General features: G+C 40.7%; 2 protein-coding genes across 2 annotated transcripts in view; one reads left to right on the top strand and one right to left on the bottom strand.

Moving 5' to 3' along the window:
- Nucleotides 1-18,970, top strand: part of TICRR (TOPBP1 interacting checkpoint and replication regulator) — a 42,005-nt gene that overhangs the window by 12,491 nt on the left and 10,544 nt on the right. Inside the window, exons 6-15 of the mRNA XM_045813041.2 lie at nucleotides 39-178; nucleotides 982-1,200; nucleotides 3,882-4,033; nucleotides 5,131-5,228; nucleotides 5,574-5,667; nucleotides 5,755-5,834; nucleotides 6,211-6,450; nucleotides 6,943-7,039; nucleotides 8,942-8,999; nucleotides 10,393-10,539. Coding sequence (XP_045668997.2) covers nucleotides 39-178; nucleotides 982-1,200; nucleotides 3,882-4,033; nucleotides 5,131-5,228; nucleotides 5,574-5,667; nucleotides 5,755-5,834; nucleotides 6,211-6,450; nucleotides 6,943-7,039; nucleotides 8,942-8,999; nucleotides 10,393-10,539 — 1,325 coding nt within the window. The remainder of the gene's footprint in view (nucleotides 1-38; nucleotides 179-981; nucleotides 1,201-3,881; nucleotides 4,034-5,130; nucleotides 5,229-5,573; nucleotides 5,668-5,754; nucleotides 5,835-6,210; nucleotides 6,451-6,942; nucleotides 7,040-8,941; nucleotides 9,000-10,392; nucleotides 10,540-18,970) is intronic.
- Nucleotides 555-18,970, bottom strand: part of KIF7 (kinesin family member 7) — a 56,256-nt gene continuing 37,840 nt past the window's right edge. Inside the window, exon 20 of the transcript XR_015722094.1 lies at nucleotides 555-1,134. The gene's annotated coding sequence lies outside the window, so the exon portion shown is untranslated. The remainder of the gene's footprint in view (nucleotides 1,135-18,970) is intronic.

The following is an 18,970-nucleotide window of genomic DNA, read 5'->3' as shown; positions in this document are numbered from 1 at the left end:
ATTTCAGCTTTATATTAGACCTCTTGCCTTGTTCACAGGTTACTACAGTCTGCCTCATCTAATAAGGAAGAGTCTTCCAAAACTGAAAGTGAATTAACATATTGCCTGTCTGAACTCTACCAGAGAAAGTCTCGGGAAGAATCCGCTGTGTCCCATCAGGAAGACAGCAGAAAGAAACGTATGCACATAGACTGTTTCTTGAGGCAGTCTTTTTTGAGTGTGTATGTTTTAAAAGATTGGCATTCCCTAAAATGAGGTTGAAATGGTAACTGAATAAGAAAAGGACTAGTTGTTATATTTCAAATTTGAAAATGATTACATTAGTACAAAAGTGATGCTAAAAAATCGCCCACCATCCTATTTAATAAACCATTTCCATTTTTAGTTACGACAGAAGTATAAATCCAACTTCGTGTACTGCTTAGACATATTCATCTGCTACTTTGCCTTTTTTGTTACTATTCCACCCTCATTGCTTCACCAAATTTACAAAATTCTTATGTTGTCGAGCAGATTTTCAGTTGTTATCATTATAAATAATACTAGAGTGTACATCATGTGTATGATTTATTCGTTGAGTGCCTGGCTTAGAATAAGTTGTCAGAAACAAGTTACTGTATCAAAAAGTGGGAGAAAGTAGCTTTGGATGCAGATTGCTCGGTTGCCTTTTCAGAAGAGTTCCGTCACAACTCCGACCATCGGGAAACACCAAAATAGGCCTGTTTGGCATTCGCCTTACCTGAAATCATCGGGTCCCGTTGTGACGTTTAGTTCCGCAATTTTGGTTTAAAGAAGAGCTCTCTTTCTACTCCGTGTTATAGGTACAAAGAGATGCAGGAACCACCCAACTGAGATCCTCCTGAAGGGATATACTTTATTTCAGTATTCTTTCACAGAATGTGTGATCTGAATTAAAATGGTTTCTAAACCAGCAGAAGCAAAAGCTGTTTTCCTTTTCTCTGCGCAATGTTGCTTTGGTAGGAGGGGTCCCTCGTACTCCGGTGCGGCAGAAGATGAAAACCATGTGCCGCTCCCTGAAGATGCTGAACGTTGCGAGGCTGAACGTGAAGGCTCAGAAGCTGTGTCCGGATGGCAGTCCCGATGCACCCGGGGACAAAGGGATCCAAAAGACAGCTGGTGGGAGAACAGCAGATAAATTGGAAAACCGAGGAAGGACACTAAGAAGCTCTAAACCGAAAGGTATTCCTCAAGTCCATAGCTTTTTGGTGTCTAAGGCCATGTTTCCTCTTTCATACCCTCAGATTTTTATAAGTTTTAATCCTGTTCCTCAATTAATGAACATTTATCAAACATCTGCATTCCTCAACGTGTGTTATGGGGAATACAAGAAAAATAAGATTGTGTCCTGTTTCAGATTTATGATCCAACCGCAGAGATGATAATAATTCATATATGCAGATACACACACACACACACACACACACATATATATATAAAATACATAATGAATTAATGCAACCTAATACATAAGAGAGCCAAGAATCTACAACAGGAAAGACTTGCTTGTTGGCAAAGTGAAGACACACCAGGAGTGGAGGATGGGAAGGGGAGTCCTGGGCCGGAACAGGCTGAGGAGGCTTCTAAGGAGCCAGGGGATGTTGAGGAGCAAGCAGAGTCGAGATGGCAGCAAGGTAAGAGAGAGCGTGCTAGATGGGGATTGGCATAAGCCACAGAGAAGCCGCTAAGTCACAAGGGCCGTGGCATGGCCATACGACAGGTGGTTAAAGAAGCTTTATAGATTGGGGAATAAAGGGAGAGGGGAAAGCTTTGGGAGTGATCTAGGATATTGAGGTCTTTCAGATTTGGGCAGAAGACTTTTGTCCAGTAACATTAATTTTACCATTCTTTGTTTCTTTTCTAAAAAAGGGATAGAATTGCAGTAGTTTCTCATTTCTCAGGGCACGTTCAGAGCCCATCCTGTGGGAGGAGCGTAAAGATAGCTTATGGACTTCGGGTAGTAACTGCATGATGTCACCTTTGATTTCTTTTGAGAATTCTGGAATAAATACATAAATTCTGCTCTTTGAAGGGTTTTGTTTGTTTGCCTCTGGAATGTTAGATTCATAGATGATCATCGGTCTGAATGAGCCAGAACGTCTTTAATGAGTCGGTAAAAGTATTCGAGAATGCGGTTCATTCAAGGGAGAGCAAAATTTACAGCATTCAAGACCGTGTGCTATTAACACAGTTTCTGGACTAGATTCTGAGCAGAAATAGACCTACTTGACAGTGGCACGTGGCTTTTTGACAAATGTGCCGCAGTAATTCAGTGGGCAAAGGATAATCTTTTCAACAAATGGTGCTGGAACAAATGGGTGTCTTTATGGAGAAAATGAACTTCAACCTTACCTCTTAATAGTATTTCAAATCTCTGCTCTATTTTTTCATTCTAATGTTGCTTATCTATGCTTTCTTGCATTTAAAATGGTTCAGTCTTACTATAGGTTTCTGTATTTGGGTTTTCAGAGAATCATTGTTTTGTTTCTGTTGACCTCTCGTTTCTTTTTTTGTTTGTTTCCCTATTCATTTTTGTTCCTGTCTTTATTATTGCCTTTATTTTGGGGGTTTACTCTCATGTCATTTCTTGTGTTGGACCCTTAGCTGATTGGTTTTTATTTTTTATTTTATTTTTTAAAATATTTTATTTGCGGGGGGAGGGGGAGAGAGAGAGAGAAAGAGAAAGCATAGCAGGGGGAGGGGCAGAGGGAGAAGCAGGCTCCCTGCTGAGCAGGGAGCCCGATGTGGGGCTTGATCCCAGGACTCCAGGATCATGACCTGAGCTGAAGGCAGACACTTAACCATCTGAGCCACCCAGGTGCCTCTATTTTTTTTTGTTATTTCTTTAAAAGATTAAGTCTATGAATTCTTTTTTAAGTATAAGTTTAACTGCATTATACAAGTTTGCCATATTCTGTTTTCATTGATACTTAATTCTAAATATTTTCCAACATCCATAATGTAAGGGAATTTTTTAATCCAATCTGATAGCTTCTTTTACCCAACAAGTGTATTTGTAAAATAAATGTTTATAATTACTGATAAGCTTGGATGTTTTTTAGTTTCTTATTTTGTGCTTTCTATAGTTTTTATTTTTTTCCTTTCTAGCAGACTATGGGATTAATCAAGTTTTGTTTATTCCTCTTTTTCCTTTCTGCTAGGTTTGGAGGTTATATAGTTTTGTTTTGCCTTTTTAAGATTTTATTTATTTATTTATTTTTAAAAGATTTTATTTGTTTGGTAGAGAGAGACACAGGGGGAGAGGGAACACAACGGGGGAGTGGCAGAGGGAGAAGCAGGCTTCTTGCTGAGCAAGGAGCGCAATGCGGGGCTCAATCCCAGGACCCTGGGATCATGACCTGAGTCAAAGGCAGATACTTAACGACAGAGCCACCCAGGTGCCCCTAAGATTTTATTTTCAAGTAGTCTCTGTACCCTACGTGGGGCTCAAACTCACAACCCTGAGATCAAGAGTTACGTGCTCCCCTGACTGAGCCAGCCAGGTACCCCTATAGCTTGTCTATCTACCATTAATTGTTATCCTTAAATAGATAACATGCACACTTGATTTGCAAAGCCTTAAAATTACCATCTCTGCAATTTCTCAGCCTCCACACTATTGACGTTTTGGGTGGGATAATCTGCTGTGGGGGCTCCTTGGTGCTATAGGCAGTTTAGCAGCATTCCTGGCCTTTGCCCACTAGGTGCCAGGAGCATCTTCCTCATCCCCACCAGTCTGGCAACCCAAACACAGTCAGATGTCCCCGGGGACGCAAAAATTCCCAGTGACAACCACTGGCTTAAACCACACAGTGACTTCAGCTGGATGTGATGATCAATTTGATTTTTTTTTTTTTTCACAGATTTTAAAACAGAAGAGGAGCTCCTATCTTACATACATGAAAATTACCAAAAGACTGTGGCCGCAGGTGAAACCATGTTGCATTCGTGTGCTCAGAATATGATCTCAACCATTAAAGCATTCCTAAAGTCCAAAGGCACCAAGGAATTAGAAGTAAGAGTATGGAGTGGTTAGTTGCTCGTTGGAGGGTTTGGTTCATATGTCTTGGGAAATGACTGTTATGTGGTATGTGATTCACAAGTAAGATAAGCAAGGTGGTGAATGTAATTCCAGACCTTGGAAGGTGGACATGGTGAACTGGTAAGGCAGAAATCCAGGAAATAGGCCAAATGAGGGTAGTGGTAATTACATGTACTTCTTTTCTAATGAAATCTCTGTCCTCACCCACATGTTAGCTGCATGAATTAAGCTGATGGTTCTTACCCAGAGTCACCTAGAACATTTTTTTTAAATGCTGATGCCTGGCTTCCTCAAGACCACTGAAGCAGATCTTTGGGGCTTCAGTCCTGGGCATATGTACTTATAAAAAGCTTGCTAGATGATTCTTATGCACAGGAAATGTTGCCAACCACTGGTTTAGACCATGCTCTCATTGTTTTTATTCATGGTTAGTGGTGAAAGCCAGGATTCTCTAAAGTGGACAGGAGTTGTTTACAGTCCTTATCTATCAAGTAGGCTTCACGCCCAATGCAGGGCTTGAACTCACAACCCTGAGATCAAGAGTCAGGCGCTTTACCAACTGAGCCACCCAGGCACCTCTACAGGCCTTAGATTTCTCAGTCACCACTTTATGGAATCTTTTTTTTTTTTTTTTTTTTTAAAGAAAGGTCAGATATGCAGGCTTGTTGTATCCATGGAGCCCTCTTGCTCTCACTTTACCATGTTCCTTTTGAAGATATGAAGGAAGAACATTCTTTTTTTTTTTTTTTAAAGAGAGTGCTTGAGTGGGGGGAGGGGCAGAGGGAGAGGGAGAGAGAATTTCAAGCAGACTGTGTCAGGCACAGAGCCCAATGGGGGGCTTGATCCCATGACCCCAAGATCATGACTTGAGCTGAAACCAAGAGTCTGACACTCAGCCGACTGAGCCACCCAGGCAGTCTGCACATTCCTTTCACTACTTTTCATTCAAATGAAATAAGGGGACAATTCGTAAGGGAATGTACTTCCCTTCTTAGGACATTAATCAGCTGTGAAATAAATTAGAAATAATAAGTAATTCCTTATTCTCCTATGTAATATTGTATTTTCAGATGAACTGCCTGAATCAAGTAAAAAATAGCCTCTTAAAAACTAGCAAAAGTCTTCGACAGAATCTAGGGGAAAAACTGGATGAAGATAAAGTCAGAGAGTGAGTAACTACCTCGATTTATTTACTTGTTTTTTACCATCACTCCAAAACAGGTCCAAGATTTGCATGGATCCATTTAAAATTGATTGATTGATAAATAAACACATACAAACTAGATTGCCGGTTGCTCATAGAGGCTTTTTGTGGCTGATTCTTTGTGCTGTTCTCACGTGCAGTTTGAGTTACCTATTTACCTGATAACCATATTGTAATTTGGAGAAAGCAATGGCTCTTCTCCTTTTTGGTTGTCGGTTCTTTTGTAAACAGATCTTTGCTGAAAATGAGGGGACTTTTAGTTAAATGGCACTCAAGATAGATATGACCCAACTGTGTTACTCTGTCAAGGTGCCAGCTTCAGGTATTTCTTCGTTTGGAGCTGTGTCTGCAGTGCCCTTCCGCCCACGACAGCACCGTTGAGATGGAGCAGGTGGTGAAGGAGGCAAGTACCTAGCTGCTGGAAATAAGGCTGAGCGGCTCTCGGCTTCCCTGCACGAGGCATGTGGTCATTTTTGAATATCTCCTTCAGGTGACAGACCTGCTGCGCACGGTGTGTCTAACTGAGGATTCGGCGTACCTAGCGAAGTTCCTGGAAGAAATTTTGGAATTGTGAGTTGGAGGACTACTAGCTTTTTTTTTTTTTAAGATTTTATTTATTTATTCGATAGAGATAGAGACAGCCAGCGAGAGAGGGAACACAAGCAGGGGGAGTGGGAGAGGAAGAAGCAGGCTCACAGTGGAGTAGCCCGATGTGGGGCTCGATCCCCTAACGCTGGGATCACGCCCTGAGCTGAAAGCAGACGCTTAACCGCTGTGCCACCCAGGCGCCCCAGGAGGACTACTAACTTTTGAACTATTTTACCTGGAACCACGTGTGGTGTTATGTGATTATGGAATTCTAAGGACTGTTTCTCCTGCTGGATGAGGGATGGAACAGAGAGGGCGGAATGGTGACTGTGGCATCTTTAACCGATCTATTCTGCAGGTATATTGACTCCATCCCGAAGACACTTGGAAATCTTTATGACAGCCTAGGGTTTATGATTCCTCAGAAGCTGGCTGGTGTCCTTCCTCTAGATTTTTTCAGCGATGACTCCATGACACAAGAGAACATATCACCCCTTCTTTCTGTGCCTCTTCCGTCAAGTGCTCATCGAGCAGTCTCGGGCGGCACTGAGTCTGACCAGCTGGAGGAGCTTCGCACCCGATCAGCTAAGAAGAGAAGGTAGGAGCTCAAGGAATTGAAGGAAATACTTGTTCTTTTGTCGTTCTGACAGAGGGCAGTTGTCTTGGTACAGTTTGTTGAATTACTAGTTGTCCTTCTGTCTGAATCCCAGAAGCCATGTGTTGGCACCTAGCATGCAGCATCTGGCAACCTTTTTATTATCCAGGGAGTATACAGGGTTGATAACGTAGTCCACAGTGCTCTTGCCTGTCCACGCGGGGTCTCCAGGAGCTAGAAGCCTTTTGTGAGATAAGTTTCGGGCTTCGGTGTACTTTGTTTTCTTTGGTGCTCTTCGTTGTTCATAACTAGTTGAACTGATAGTAGTTAACTTTTGGAAATTGTGAGGTTGGCATGTTTTGCTACAAATTCAGACCAATGCCAAGATAACTGACTTTTATTTAATTACTGTTTTATTTTCAACTCTGATTCTTTTCTAACTTACTTGTAACTTCTGTTGAATGTATAATGGCTGTTTGTTTCTATTTTTAAAAGGAAAAATGCATTAATAAGACATAAAAGCATTGCAGAGGTTTCGCAGACCCTTCGACAAATTGAGATCCCCAAAATGTCCAAGAGAGCTACAAAAAATGTAAGTTATTTCCAAGAGACAGGAATAGTACTACTGGATCTGTTCCTTCCAGCAAGAGTTGATGCAGTAAATAAGCTTGAAGGGCAGTGTCTCTACTTGGAGGAAGTGGACACTGGAGGATACAGAAATAAAATGAGATGTTTTTATAAATGAGTATTCAATTGGAATCCAACAACTAAAGAACTATAAATTTAAGATAAACCATCTTACCCAAAAGTATGACAGTTAGAGGTGATAACAAGAAAAACAAAAAAATGAGTAAGTTAATTAAAAATCTTTAGATAAGCAAACTCAAAATAATAACCTAAGCAAAGAGACCATTAAAAATGTGCATCATAATAGGACTTTGGTTGCAGACCAGAAGGTACTTTTCAGTACACTTTACTGCAGTAAGGTGGGGTGGGGGCAGCTGTCATGGAGCCAGGTGATTGCTGTTTTGTTTTGTTTTTTTTGTTTGGTGGCAGATGTGAGAACTTGAGGCTTTGTTGGTGGCAAAAAAAAAAAAAGAAAGAAACCCAGCTGGAGTCTATTTATTAAGTAGAATTGATATCTTGTTAGGGAAAGGAGGGAAACAAACAGGGCATTGAAACTTTTTGAACTGCATGAACTGAGAAGAGTTAAAATTCTGTAACAACTAGCTTTAACTAGCATTAATCATCGCAATAGTGGTTTTGTTTCTAGAGATATATAGCTGTCTTTTGGAATTGGAGGTGGGATTATTGTTTTAAGAGTTAGTGGTGTTCACTTCCTTAATATCCTTAATAATTATAATAAGGGAAAAAGATGCAATCTTGTGTATCTTGGAATCCTGAGTGGAGAGCGGGAAATCCAGAAGTGGAGGGCCACAAAGCAGCAAGAAGTGGATGGCCACAAAGGTGTCAGGCCTCCTTTCTCTCTAGATGTTGTAATGATTTGCAGTCCTTTCTAGCACTCCCTAAGTCAGCCTCCATGTGGTAGTTCATTCTTCAAGAAATATATTGGCATAATTGGAAAGAAACAAAAGCCTTAAAAACAATTCCATTTTTTAGAGGCTTCTAGATGTTTAGACTATTGAATAGTAAATAGATTAATGCAGAGAAGTCCTTAAGAGTATAGTCATCCTCTAATTTATATGGGTTTTCCCTTATTTTTTACTTATAAATGGTATACATGATCATCGTCAAAAAAATGGAAAATCCTATAAAGTTAAAATTTAAGAGTGTCTGTTCTCCATTCATTCTTTTTTTTTTAAAGATTTTATTTATTTATTTGAGAGAGAGGGAGAGGAGTGGGGGAGAGGGAGAGAATCTCAAGCAGACTCCCTGCTGAGCGTGGCGCCTGCCACAGGGGCCCGATCTCACAACCCTGAGAATCTCTCAACCCTGAGATTGTGACCTGAGCCCAAATCAAGAGTCTGATGCTCAACTGATTGAGCCACTCAGTTGCCCCTCGTTCATTCACTCTTCAGAAGTAATCCTTGGTGACTGTTTGTTGTGTCTGTTCCAGGCCCTCTTCTATATATACCAATAGCACACATCAAAGGTGTCTTCATATCTGTTATACACACACATACACATTACAAATGGTTGTACAAACCTGCTGTACCCCTGGGTTGTTTTTCCTTTTTCCCCCATCATGGACTAGTTTCTGTGTACGTACAGATAGGTCTTCCTTCCTTCAGTGTTTCTAGAGGTCTTCTTGGTGTTTTAATGTCTGTGTTGGATGGATGGATCAAAATTCGTCACTCTGGGTATCGAGGGTGTTTCTTATTTTGTATTACAGAGCAGGCTTCAGTTGTCCTTAGAACATATCTCTGTTTCTGTGCATTTTACAAGTATTCCTACAAGTGGAAGTGCAAGGGTCAGAGGATTTCATGTGGGATTTTTATTCTTTTAAATGAATGCCGATTTCCTCCTCTTCCAGGAGAGCTCTCGTCCTCCTCCTCCGCAGCTTCCACTTCCTGTGAAGGATTCAGTACAAGGTATACTGTGCTTTCGCATTGCACACATTTATTGACTAGTGTGACAAACTTAGTTTAATTGCGTGTATTTTAGCAGCCGCATACAGTTATAAATTAGAATTTTGCATAATCATTGGTTAATGAAATAGGCCCAGACACCATGTGCTAGGAGAATGAGGTATTCACATGGTCTCAAAATACTGCATTCTGCAAAATCACTGGCCAGAAATCTTTTTTAAAAACACCATTATTATGAAAGCCACGAAAAGGAAAAGAAGTGATAAACTGGTTTAGATGAAAGCACTTTAAGGGTGACCGCCGAACACACCACATGATCCTTGCTTGCGTCTTAACTTCTATGGAACGGGGCGGAGGGAGGGGAGCGGTAAGGGAGATCACTGACCAGGAGAGAAATGGGAAGATGGGAAGTATGCTGGGTGCCATGCCCCTGTCCTTGGGGGATGTGCACTGAAGTGCAGGGAACTGAGGCGTTCGGACGACCCCACCTTACCGTGCAGCATTTGGGGGTGGGAAAAACTGTGTAAACGTAGAGAGAGGTGCAGGGAGAAAACAATGCTGACGGCTGGTGAATTTTAGTGTTGATTCTACGTGTAATGTGTTATTCTTTGAAGCTTTCTGTCAATATTCAACTTTTAAAAACTTGGGAAAACAAAGGAAAAAATCAAATTTGGCTGTCAGGTCCTAAATCCCGTTTCAGGCATTTTTTTGGAACGTGGGTGTTATTGGTATCCTTAACAGTAATGTTGGTCATCAGTGGGTAAATATAAGGGCTTCTCCCAGCTTGTGGATCATGGTTAATTTGGTTTGTTTTTAAATGACCTGCTCTTAGAAGAGTTTATCCTTAGTGAGATTTTGCGTAGCCTCCACTCGGCCATCTTCTTTCAGGTTAAGGTGCCATCCTGCTAGCTTTGTCAAGTCGTTTTTGACTCTCAAGCTGTTTCTTCTAACTTTGAGTCTAACTGGTCATACAGTTCTCATGCTCTGGAGTCAGGAAGAGCATTTAAAGTAACCCAGCAAATTCGTAAAATAGAAGAAGAAGAAGAATGAGATTGTGGAATTGAAAGGAACAGTTCCTCTCCTTGGAGCTGAGCTGAATACAAAGCAGTCAAAAAGTCAAAAGTGAGGAAAATCATCACAACAGTGGCGTATAGTTAAAAGCCCCTGACCTACAGTAGCCAGCCTCTTAAGGATTGTGTCCATTTTACAATGAGGACAGCCTCTAATTTAAGTGATGTGGGCCTTCCTCGTGTTCCTGAAAAGTTGGGTTTAAACTGAATTTGTAAGAGTAAATAGTTTGAATGTATCATGTGAGTATAATATTTAAGGAAATACTGTTAGTAAATATGAATATTTGTAAATGTTGCTTTTTTTTTTTTTTTCACTTTCTTTTCAGAAGTGACCAAAGTTCGAAGAAATCTCTTCAACCACGAAATGATTTCTCCTTCAAAGAGATCGGCAAAGCGGGGGTTGCCTAGAAGCCACTCCGTGTCCGCAGTGGAAGGTCTGGAGTGTAAACCTGACAACTTCAAGAGGACCAAAGGTACAATCTTTTAGGGTAGCCAAGAGAAGGGGGCTCTTGGATCCAAAGCAGCCTCCAGACTCTGTTAGTTGCAGAAGCTCATTGATCCTCTGTTTTCCTCTCTTTGGTTACCATCAGTTTTCCCCTTGGGGTCTCTCTCCCTCCACGCCCCCACAGACAAGCATCTATTTTACAAAACCAATGAAAAAGAAAGGACAGTGACCAGTTGTCTTCAAGTCTTTTGGGGTTTTGTTTTTTTGTTGTTGTTTTCTTTTTTGTTCTTTTAGTAATTGAGTAAAGTATTATTCACCTGTCTCTGTTATATTTACAAAGTTATGCTGCCATCATCGTGAATTTTGGCTTTTTTTTTTTTTTAAGATTTTATTTATTTATTTGACAGAGCGAGAGAGGAAACATAAGCAGGGGCAGTGGGCGAGGGAGAAGCAGGCTCTCTGCTGAGCAGGGAGACTTACGTGGGGCTCAGTCCCAGGACCCCAGAATCATGACCTGAGCTGAAGGCAGATGCTTAACGACTGAGCCGCCCAGGCGCCCCTGTGGATCGTTTTTATCTCTCTGGAGAGAAACCATATTTCCGTTAGCAGTCACTCCATTCCCCTGACTTTCCCAGTTGGAGGCAACTCCTAGTCAACCTACTTGCTGTTTCTGTGGATTCGCCTCCTGTGGGTCTTATCTTGTCTTTTTTTTTAAGATTTTTTTATTTTGAGAGAGAGAGAGAGAGAGCATGAGCAGAGGGGAGAGGGAGAAGCAGACTCCCCGCTGAGCAGGTAGCCCAATGCTGTGCTCTATCCTAGGACCCTGGGATCATGACCTGAGCTGAAGGTGGGTGCTTAACCAACTGAGCCCCCCAAGCGCCTTCTTGTGGGTATTTCTTATAAGTGGAATCATACACTATACACCAGCTTTTATCACTTAGCATAATGTTTTCAAGCTTTATATATGTGCGGTAGCACGTCTCAGCACCTCACTTCTGTTTATTGCCCATGATATACCATTGTATGGCTAAACTGTCTTTCATTTACCCCTTCATCAGTTTGTGGGCGTTTGAGCTGTTTCCACTTCTTGGTTTTTACGAATAATGCTTCTGTAAACATTCATGTACAAGATTTTGGGTAGACATGTTTTTCATTCTCAGGCACATGCCTTGGAATGAAATTTCAGGGCCATGTGATGACTCTGTTTAACTGTTTGAGGAACACTGAATTGTTTTTCAAAGTGGCTATACCATTTTACATTCCCACTAGCAATGTATGAGGGTTCATTTCTCCACACCTACCTTCTCTTGTCCCTCTCTCTCTCTCTCTTTTTTTTTTTTTAAACTAGGCTGGGGATGCCTGGGTGGGTCAGTTGATTGCACATCTGACTCTTGGTTTCGGCTCAGGTCATGATCTCAGGCTCATGAGATCGAGCCCTGGGTTAGGCTCTGCGCTCAGCATGGAGCCGGCTTGAGTTTCTCTCACCCTCTCTCTTTGCCCTTTCCCCCTTCTCTTTCTCTCTCTCTCTCTCAAATAAATAAATCTTTAAAAATAAATAAATAAAATCTTAAAATAGGCTCTACACCCAGCATGGAGGCCAGCCGAGGCTTGAACTCACGACCCTGAGATCAAGACCTGAGCTGAGATCAAGAGTCAGTTGCTTAAGTGACTGAGCCACCCAGGGGCCCCTGTTGTCTCTCTTTTTGATTCTAAGTGTCCTCCTGGGTGTGTGTGTAGTGGGATCTCATTGTGGTTCTCAGTTGTACTTCACTGATGACTAATGTTGAGTGTCTTTTCACGTGCCTGCTGGCCATCTGTATGTCTACGTTAGAGAATGTCTATTCAAATTTTTGCCCATTTTTTAATTGAAATGTCAGTTAAAAATTGTAATTGTTGGGGCGCCTGGGTGGCACAGCAGTTAAAGCATCTGCCTTCAGCTCAGGGCGTGATCCCGGTGTTCTGGGATCGAGCCCCACATCAGGCTCCTCCACTATGGGCCTGCTTCTTCCTTTCCCACTCCTCCTGCTTGTGTTCCCTCTCTCGCTGGCTATCTCTGTCAAATAAATAAATAAACTCTTAAAAAAAAAAAAAAAAGAAAATCAAATTCTTAAAAAAAAAAAAAAAATTGTAATTGTTGAATTGCAAGAATTCTTTATATATTGTAGATATTAGTCCCTCATCAGATATATTATTTGTAGATATCCAATCTGTGGGTTGTCTTTTCACTTTGATAGTGCCCTACACTACACAAAAAGTGCATAATTTTGATGAAGTCCATTTTAAAGCAATTTATGAATTTTTATCATTGCTTATGCTTTTGGTGTCATAGCTAAAAAACCACTACTTAATCCAATTTTAGAGTTTAAGCTGTTCCGTTTCAGTCTTTGGTCCATTTTGAGTTAACTTTTGTGCATTATTTTGTGTGAGATAGGAGCCCAATGTCATTCTCTTGTATGTGGCTATCCTGTTGTCCCAGTCCCATTTGTTGAAAAGACTTCTTTCCTCATTCAGTTGTCGTGGCATCTTGGTCAAAAGTAAACTGACCATATATTTTAAGATGTTAATTCTTTTTAAAATGTTAGGTAGAATTCAACATTAAAGCCAGTCCTGAGTATTTCTTTGTGGGGAGTTTTTTTGATAACTAATTCCATCCTTTACTTCTTATAGGTTTCTTTAGATTATCTGTTTCTTTTTGAGTCTGTTTTCAGTGTTTGTGTCTTTCTAGGAATTTGTCTGTTTCTTCTTGGTCATCGACTTTGCTGTTAAACAGTTGCTCATAGCATTCCCTAATAGTCCTTTGAATTTCTGTGAGGTCAGTATCTATGATCCCTCTTTCATAGTAGTTTGGGTTTTCCCTCTTCTTGGTCAGTCTAGTTTAAGGTTTGTCAATTTAATGATCTTTTCGAAGAACCAACTTTTGGTTTCGTTGATTTTTTTTTTTTCCTGTTGTTTTTAATTCTTGATTTCATTGATTTCCTATGCACTCATTATCATTTCCTTCCTTCTACTTACTTTGGTGTTAGTTTGATCTTTTTGAGCTTTAATTTTAGGTTATTGATTTGAGATCTTTCTTTTTTAATACAGGCATTACAGGTACAAATTCCCTTCTAAGCACTGCTTTAACTGTATCCTGTAAGTCTGGGTATGGTGTGTTTTCATTATATCAAAATATTTTCTAACTTCCCTTGTGATTTCTTCTTTGACCCATTGGTTATTTAAGAGTGTGTTGGCCTCTGTGTATTTGTGAGTTTCCTGAATTTCCTGCTGTTGTTAATTTCTACTTTCATTCCATTGTGGTTGGAGAACAAACCTTGTATTTTAGTCTTATTTACTGAGACTTATTTTATGCTCTACCATTTGTCCTGTTAATGGAGAATGTTCTGTGTACGTGTGAGAATAATGTACATTCTGCTCTTGCTGGGTGGAGTGCATTACTGTTCATCTGTTTGACCTATTTATATTTGAAAATTAATTCCTTTATCTGTTTTACCCATCCCTCACCCACTTCCCCTCAGGCAACTCCCAGTTCTACGTATTTAAGAGTCTGGGGGTTTTTTTGTTTTGTTTTTTAGATTCCACATGTAAGTGAAACCATACTGTATTTGTCTTTCTCTGACTCACTTCCCTTAGCAAAATACCCTCTAGGACCATTCATGTTGTCACAGATACCAAGATCTCGTTCTTTTTTATGACTGAGTCCTTCTCCATTGTGTATGTACCACATCTTTATCCATCCATCAATCAGCGGCCACCTGGGTTGCTTCCAGATCTTGGCTATTGCAAAGCTGCCATAAACATAGGGGTGCTTATATCTTTTCTTTGAATTAGTGGTTTCATTTTCTTTGGGTAAATACCCAGTAGTGGAATTACTAAATCATATGGTAATTCTATTTCTAATTTTTTTTAAGGACCCTTCATACTGTTTTCCCCAGTGGTTGCATCAGCTTGTGCCCCACCAGCCAGTGCACGGGGATACCCTTTTTTCCACATCCTCGCCAACTTGTTTGTGTTGTTGATTTTAGCCATTCTGACAGGTGCGATGCAATATGTCATTGTAGTTTTGATTTGAATTTCCCTGATGATGAGTGATGTTAAACATCTTTTCATGTGTCTGTTGGCTATCTGGGTGTCTTTGGAGCAATGTCTGTTTTAGGTCTTCTGCGCATTTTTAAATTGAATTCTTTTTTGGTGTTGACTTGCCTGAGTTCGTATTTTGGACAGTAACCCCTGATTGGATATGTCATTTGCAAATATCTTCTCCCACTCAGTAGGTTGCCTTGTCGTTTTGTTGGTTTCCTCTGCTGTGCAGAAGCTTTTTATATTTCGGTGTAGTCCCAATAGTTTATGTTTGCTTTTGTTTCCCTTGCCTGAGGAGACATATTTAGAAAGAAGTTGCTAAGGCTGATGTCAAAGAAGTTACTGCCTGTGTTCTCTTCTAGGATTTTCATGGTTTCAGGTCTCAACTTAGGTCTTTAATCCATTTTATTTTTGGGTATGGTGTAAGAAAGTGGTCCAGTTTCGTTCTTTTGCATGTAGCTATCCAATTTTCCCAATACCATTTATTGAAGAGACTGTCTTTTTGCCATTGTATATGCTTACCTCCTTTGTTGTAGATTGACCATATAAGTGTGGCTTATTTCTGGGCTTTCTGTTCTGTTCTGTTGATCTGTGAGTCGGTTTTTGTGCCAGTACCATACTGTTTTGATGACTACAGCTTTGTAGTAGATCTTGAAATCTGGGATTGAGAAGATTGCTCTGGTTAATTGGGGTCTTTTGTGGTTTCATACAAATTTTAGTATTATTCTAGTTCTGTGAAAAATGCTGTTGGTATTTTGATAGAGATTGTATTGAATCTGTAGACTGCTTTGGGTGGCATGGACATTTTAACAATATTAAATCTTCCAATACATGAGCATGGTATATCTTTCCATTTATTTGTGCCATCTTCTATCTTTTTCATCAGTGTTTTATACTACTCATAATACAGGTCTTTCACCTCCTTGGTTAAGTTGATTCCTAGGTATTTTATTCTTTTTGGTGCAATTATAAATGGGATTGTCTTCTTTTTCTTTTTTTAATTTTTTAAAACTTTTTAAAAAAGATTTTCTGTATTTATTTGAGAGATAGAGTGAGCGAGAGAAAGAGCCCATGAGCAGAGGGAGAGGGAAAAGGAGGCTTCCCTCTGAGCAGAGAGCTCAGTGTGGGGCTTGATCCCAGGACCCTGGGATCATGACCTGAGCTGAAGGAAGATGCTTAACAAACTGAGTCACCCAGGCGCCCCTTTTTTCTTTTTCTTTCTGCTACTTCATTACTAGTGTGTAGAAATGTAACAGATATCTGTATATTAATTTCATATCCTGCAACTTTACTGAATTCACTTATCAGTCTAGTAGCTTTTTGATGGAATCTTTAGGGTTTTCTATATATAGTGTTGTGTCATCTGCAAATAGTGACAGTTTTACTTATTCCTTATCAATTTGGATGCCTTTTATTTCTTGTCTGATTGCTGCAGCTAGGACTTGTAGCACTGTGTTGAATAAAAGTGGTTGAGAGTAGACACTCTTGTCCTTGATCTTGAGGAAAAGCTCTGTTTTTCACCATTGAGTATGATGTTAGCTGTGGGGGTTTTTCATCTATGGCCTTATTATGTTGAGGGTATATTCGCTCTAAGCCTATTTTGTTGTGAGTTTTTATTGTGAGTGGATGTCGTATTTTGTTAAATGCTTTTTCTGTATCTATTGGGATGATCATATGGTTTGTATTTTCTCTTGTTCGTGTGAAGTATCCTGCTGATTTGCAAATATTGAATCACACTTCCATCTTTGGAATAAATCCTACGTGATTGTGGTGAATGATTTTTTTTTTTTTAAAGATTTTATTTATTTATTCGACAGCGATAGAGACTCCAGCGAGAGAGGGAACACAAGCAGGGGGAGTGGGAGAGGAAGAAACAGGCTCATAGTGGAAGAGCCTGATGTGGGGCTCAATCCCATAACGCCGGGATCACGCCCTGAGCCGAAGGCAGACGCTTAACCGCTGTGCCACCCAGGTGCCCCGTGGTGAATGATTTTTTAATGTATTTTTGGATTCAGTTTGCTAATATTTTGTTGTGGATTTTTGCATCTACGTTCATCAGAAATACTGGCCTATAGTTTTCTATAGTGTCTTTGGTTTTGGTATCAGGGTAATGCTGGCCTTGTTGAATGAATTTGGAAGTTTTCTGCCTCTTTTATTTTTTGGAATAGTTTGAGAATTTGGTTTCTTTTAACAATTTTTTAAAAAGATTTTGCCAGAGAGCAAGCGAGCATAAGCAGGGGGAGCAGCAGGCAGTGGGAGAAGCAGGCTCCTGCTGAGCAAGGAGCCCATTGTGGAACTTGATCCCAGGACCCTGGGATCATGACCTTAGCCACTCAGGCATCCCTCTTTTAATAATTTTTATCACTTTATTGATACCCTCATTTTGTTCATACATTGTTTTCCTGATTTTCTTTAGTTCTTCATGATTTTCTTGAACTCATTGAGCATATTTAGAAAACTTGATTTGGGGACACTTGGGTGGCTCAGTTCGTTAAGAGACTGCCTTCAGCTCAGGTCATGATCCCAGGACCCTGGGATCAAGTCCTGCATTGGGCTCCTTGCTCAGCAGGGAGTCTGCTTCTCCCTCTGCCTGCCATTCCCTCTGCTTGTGCATGCTCTCTGTGTCTCTTTCTCTGACAAATAAATAAATAAAATCTTAAAAAAAAAAAAACGATTTGATGTCCTTGACCAGTGACTTTGTGTGTGTGTGTATTGAAACATCTGCTCTGTTTTCCAGACTTTTTGTAAAGCATGTATTCTGTGTTGTGTGTGGTCACTGGAGTTTCTGTTCTGTTATTTCTGTGGTTAACTAGTGACCTGACAAAGATTTCCTTAAACATCTGACTCCAAAAAGGGAAAAACAAGAAGGTATTCTTGTCCCTTTAAATCTTCCCAGGGATGGAGCACCTGGGTGCCTCAGTTGGTTAAACGTCTGACTCTTGATTTCAGCTCAGGTCATGATCTTGGGGTTGTGAGATTGAGCCCCAAGTCGGGCTCTGAGTTGGGCTCTGTGCTCCATGTGAAGTCCACTTGAGTGTCTCTCCCTCTGTCCCTCCCCGTTTGCATGTGTGCTCTCTGTCTTACTCGCTCAAAATAAAAAAAAATCTTTAAAAAAAAAATAGTCTTCCCAGGGGTGCACTAAGGGAAAGCCAGTGCATCCCGAGAGGTCCAAAACCAAGGCAAGTGTGTGCACCAGCCCCTCAGGGGTCCACCACATTTACCAAAGCACACAGCCCCAGGTTTGGAGGACAGGGTCCTCACTGTCTGTCTGCTCTACCACCAGCCAGCTGCTCCCAGAATTTGGGCCTCTCCCCACAGCTGCAGCGGGGCTGAGGAAAGGAGATCATAGCTGTTCATGCATGGTGTTCCCTTATCAAAAATCAGCATCTCCTTTTCATATAAAGCATTTCCCTTATTGTTACAAGTGTCCAGTTGGGTCCCATAGTTCCAAAATACTTGATTCTGATCATGTTCCCCCCTAGCTTACTAGTTGTTTTTGGTGGAGAGACCAACCCCGAGAGCTGATTATGGCACTATTTTATGTGACATCACCCGCTCCGCCGGGATTTTGATTAATATAACAGCCTCATTCAGATTAATGCCAGTTTAATTTCAATAGTATTCTAAGACTTTGCTCCTATAAATTCAGTTCTGTTTCCTACTCCGTCCTTCGTGCTGTATTTTCATACACATTACGTCTTTGTACATTGTATGCCCATCAACACCAATTTATTTTTTATTATTTAATTATTTTTTAAAGTATGCTTCATGACCTAGTGTGGAACCCCAGCCCGGGGCTCAAACTCAGGACCCTGAGATTGAGAGCCAAGCTGGGATCAAGAGTCGGACACCTAACTGACCGAGCCACCCAAGCACCCCCATCAACAGCAATTTATAATTATCACTTTGTCTTTTAACTCCTAGGAGAAAAAGAGTTACAGACAAAAAGTGCTTTTGTGCCATACGTTATATTTACTTAGGCAGTTCCTTCACTGGTGCTCTTTAGTTCTTCCTGTGCATTCGTCTCACCCTTGAGTGCCCTTTCAGCCTGAGGGGCTCCCTCTAGTGGGGCAGGTCTGCTACTTGAAAATTCTGTTTTGTTTTTGGGGGGGAGTTTGTTTTTGATCTGGGAACATGCTAATTTCCTTCATTTTGAGCAATAATTTTGCTGGATATAGAATACTTGGTCGAGTCTTTTCTCTTTCAGCCCTTTGAGTACATCGTCGCAGTGTCTTTTGTCCTTCCTTCCTGATGAGAGATCAGCTGTTACACTTCTAGAGGATCCTTTGTACTTGACGATTCCCTGATCTCTGGCTCCTTTCGAGATTCTCTCTGACTTCTGACAGTTTGGTTATGGTTTGTGGAAGTGTGGGTCTCCGACT

Source organism: Ursus americanus, chromosome 28 (assembly GCF_024610735.1).
Source record: "Ursus americanus isolate L20-20 chromosome 28, mUrsAme1.1.p, whole genome shotgun sequence".
Lineage (NCBI taxonomy): Eukaryota > Metazoa > Chordata > Mammalia > Carnivora > Ursidae > Ursus > Ursus americanus.
The sequence above is the reverse complement of the archived record's forward strand: the minus strand, read 5'-3'. Positions and strand labels throughout refer to the sequence as shown.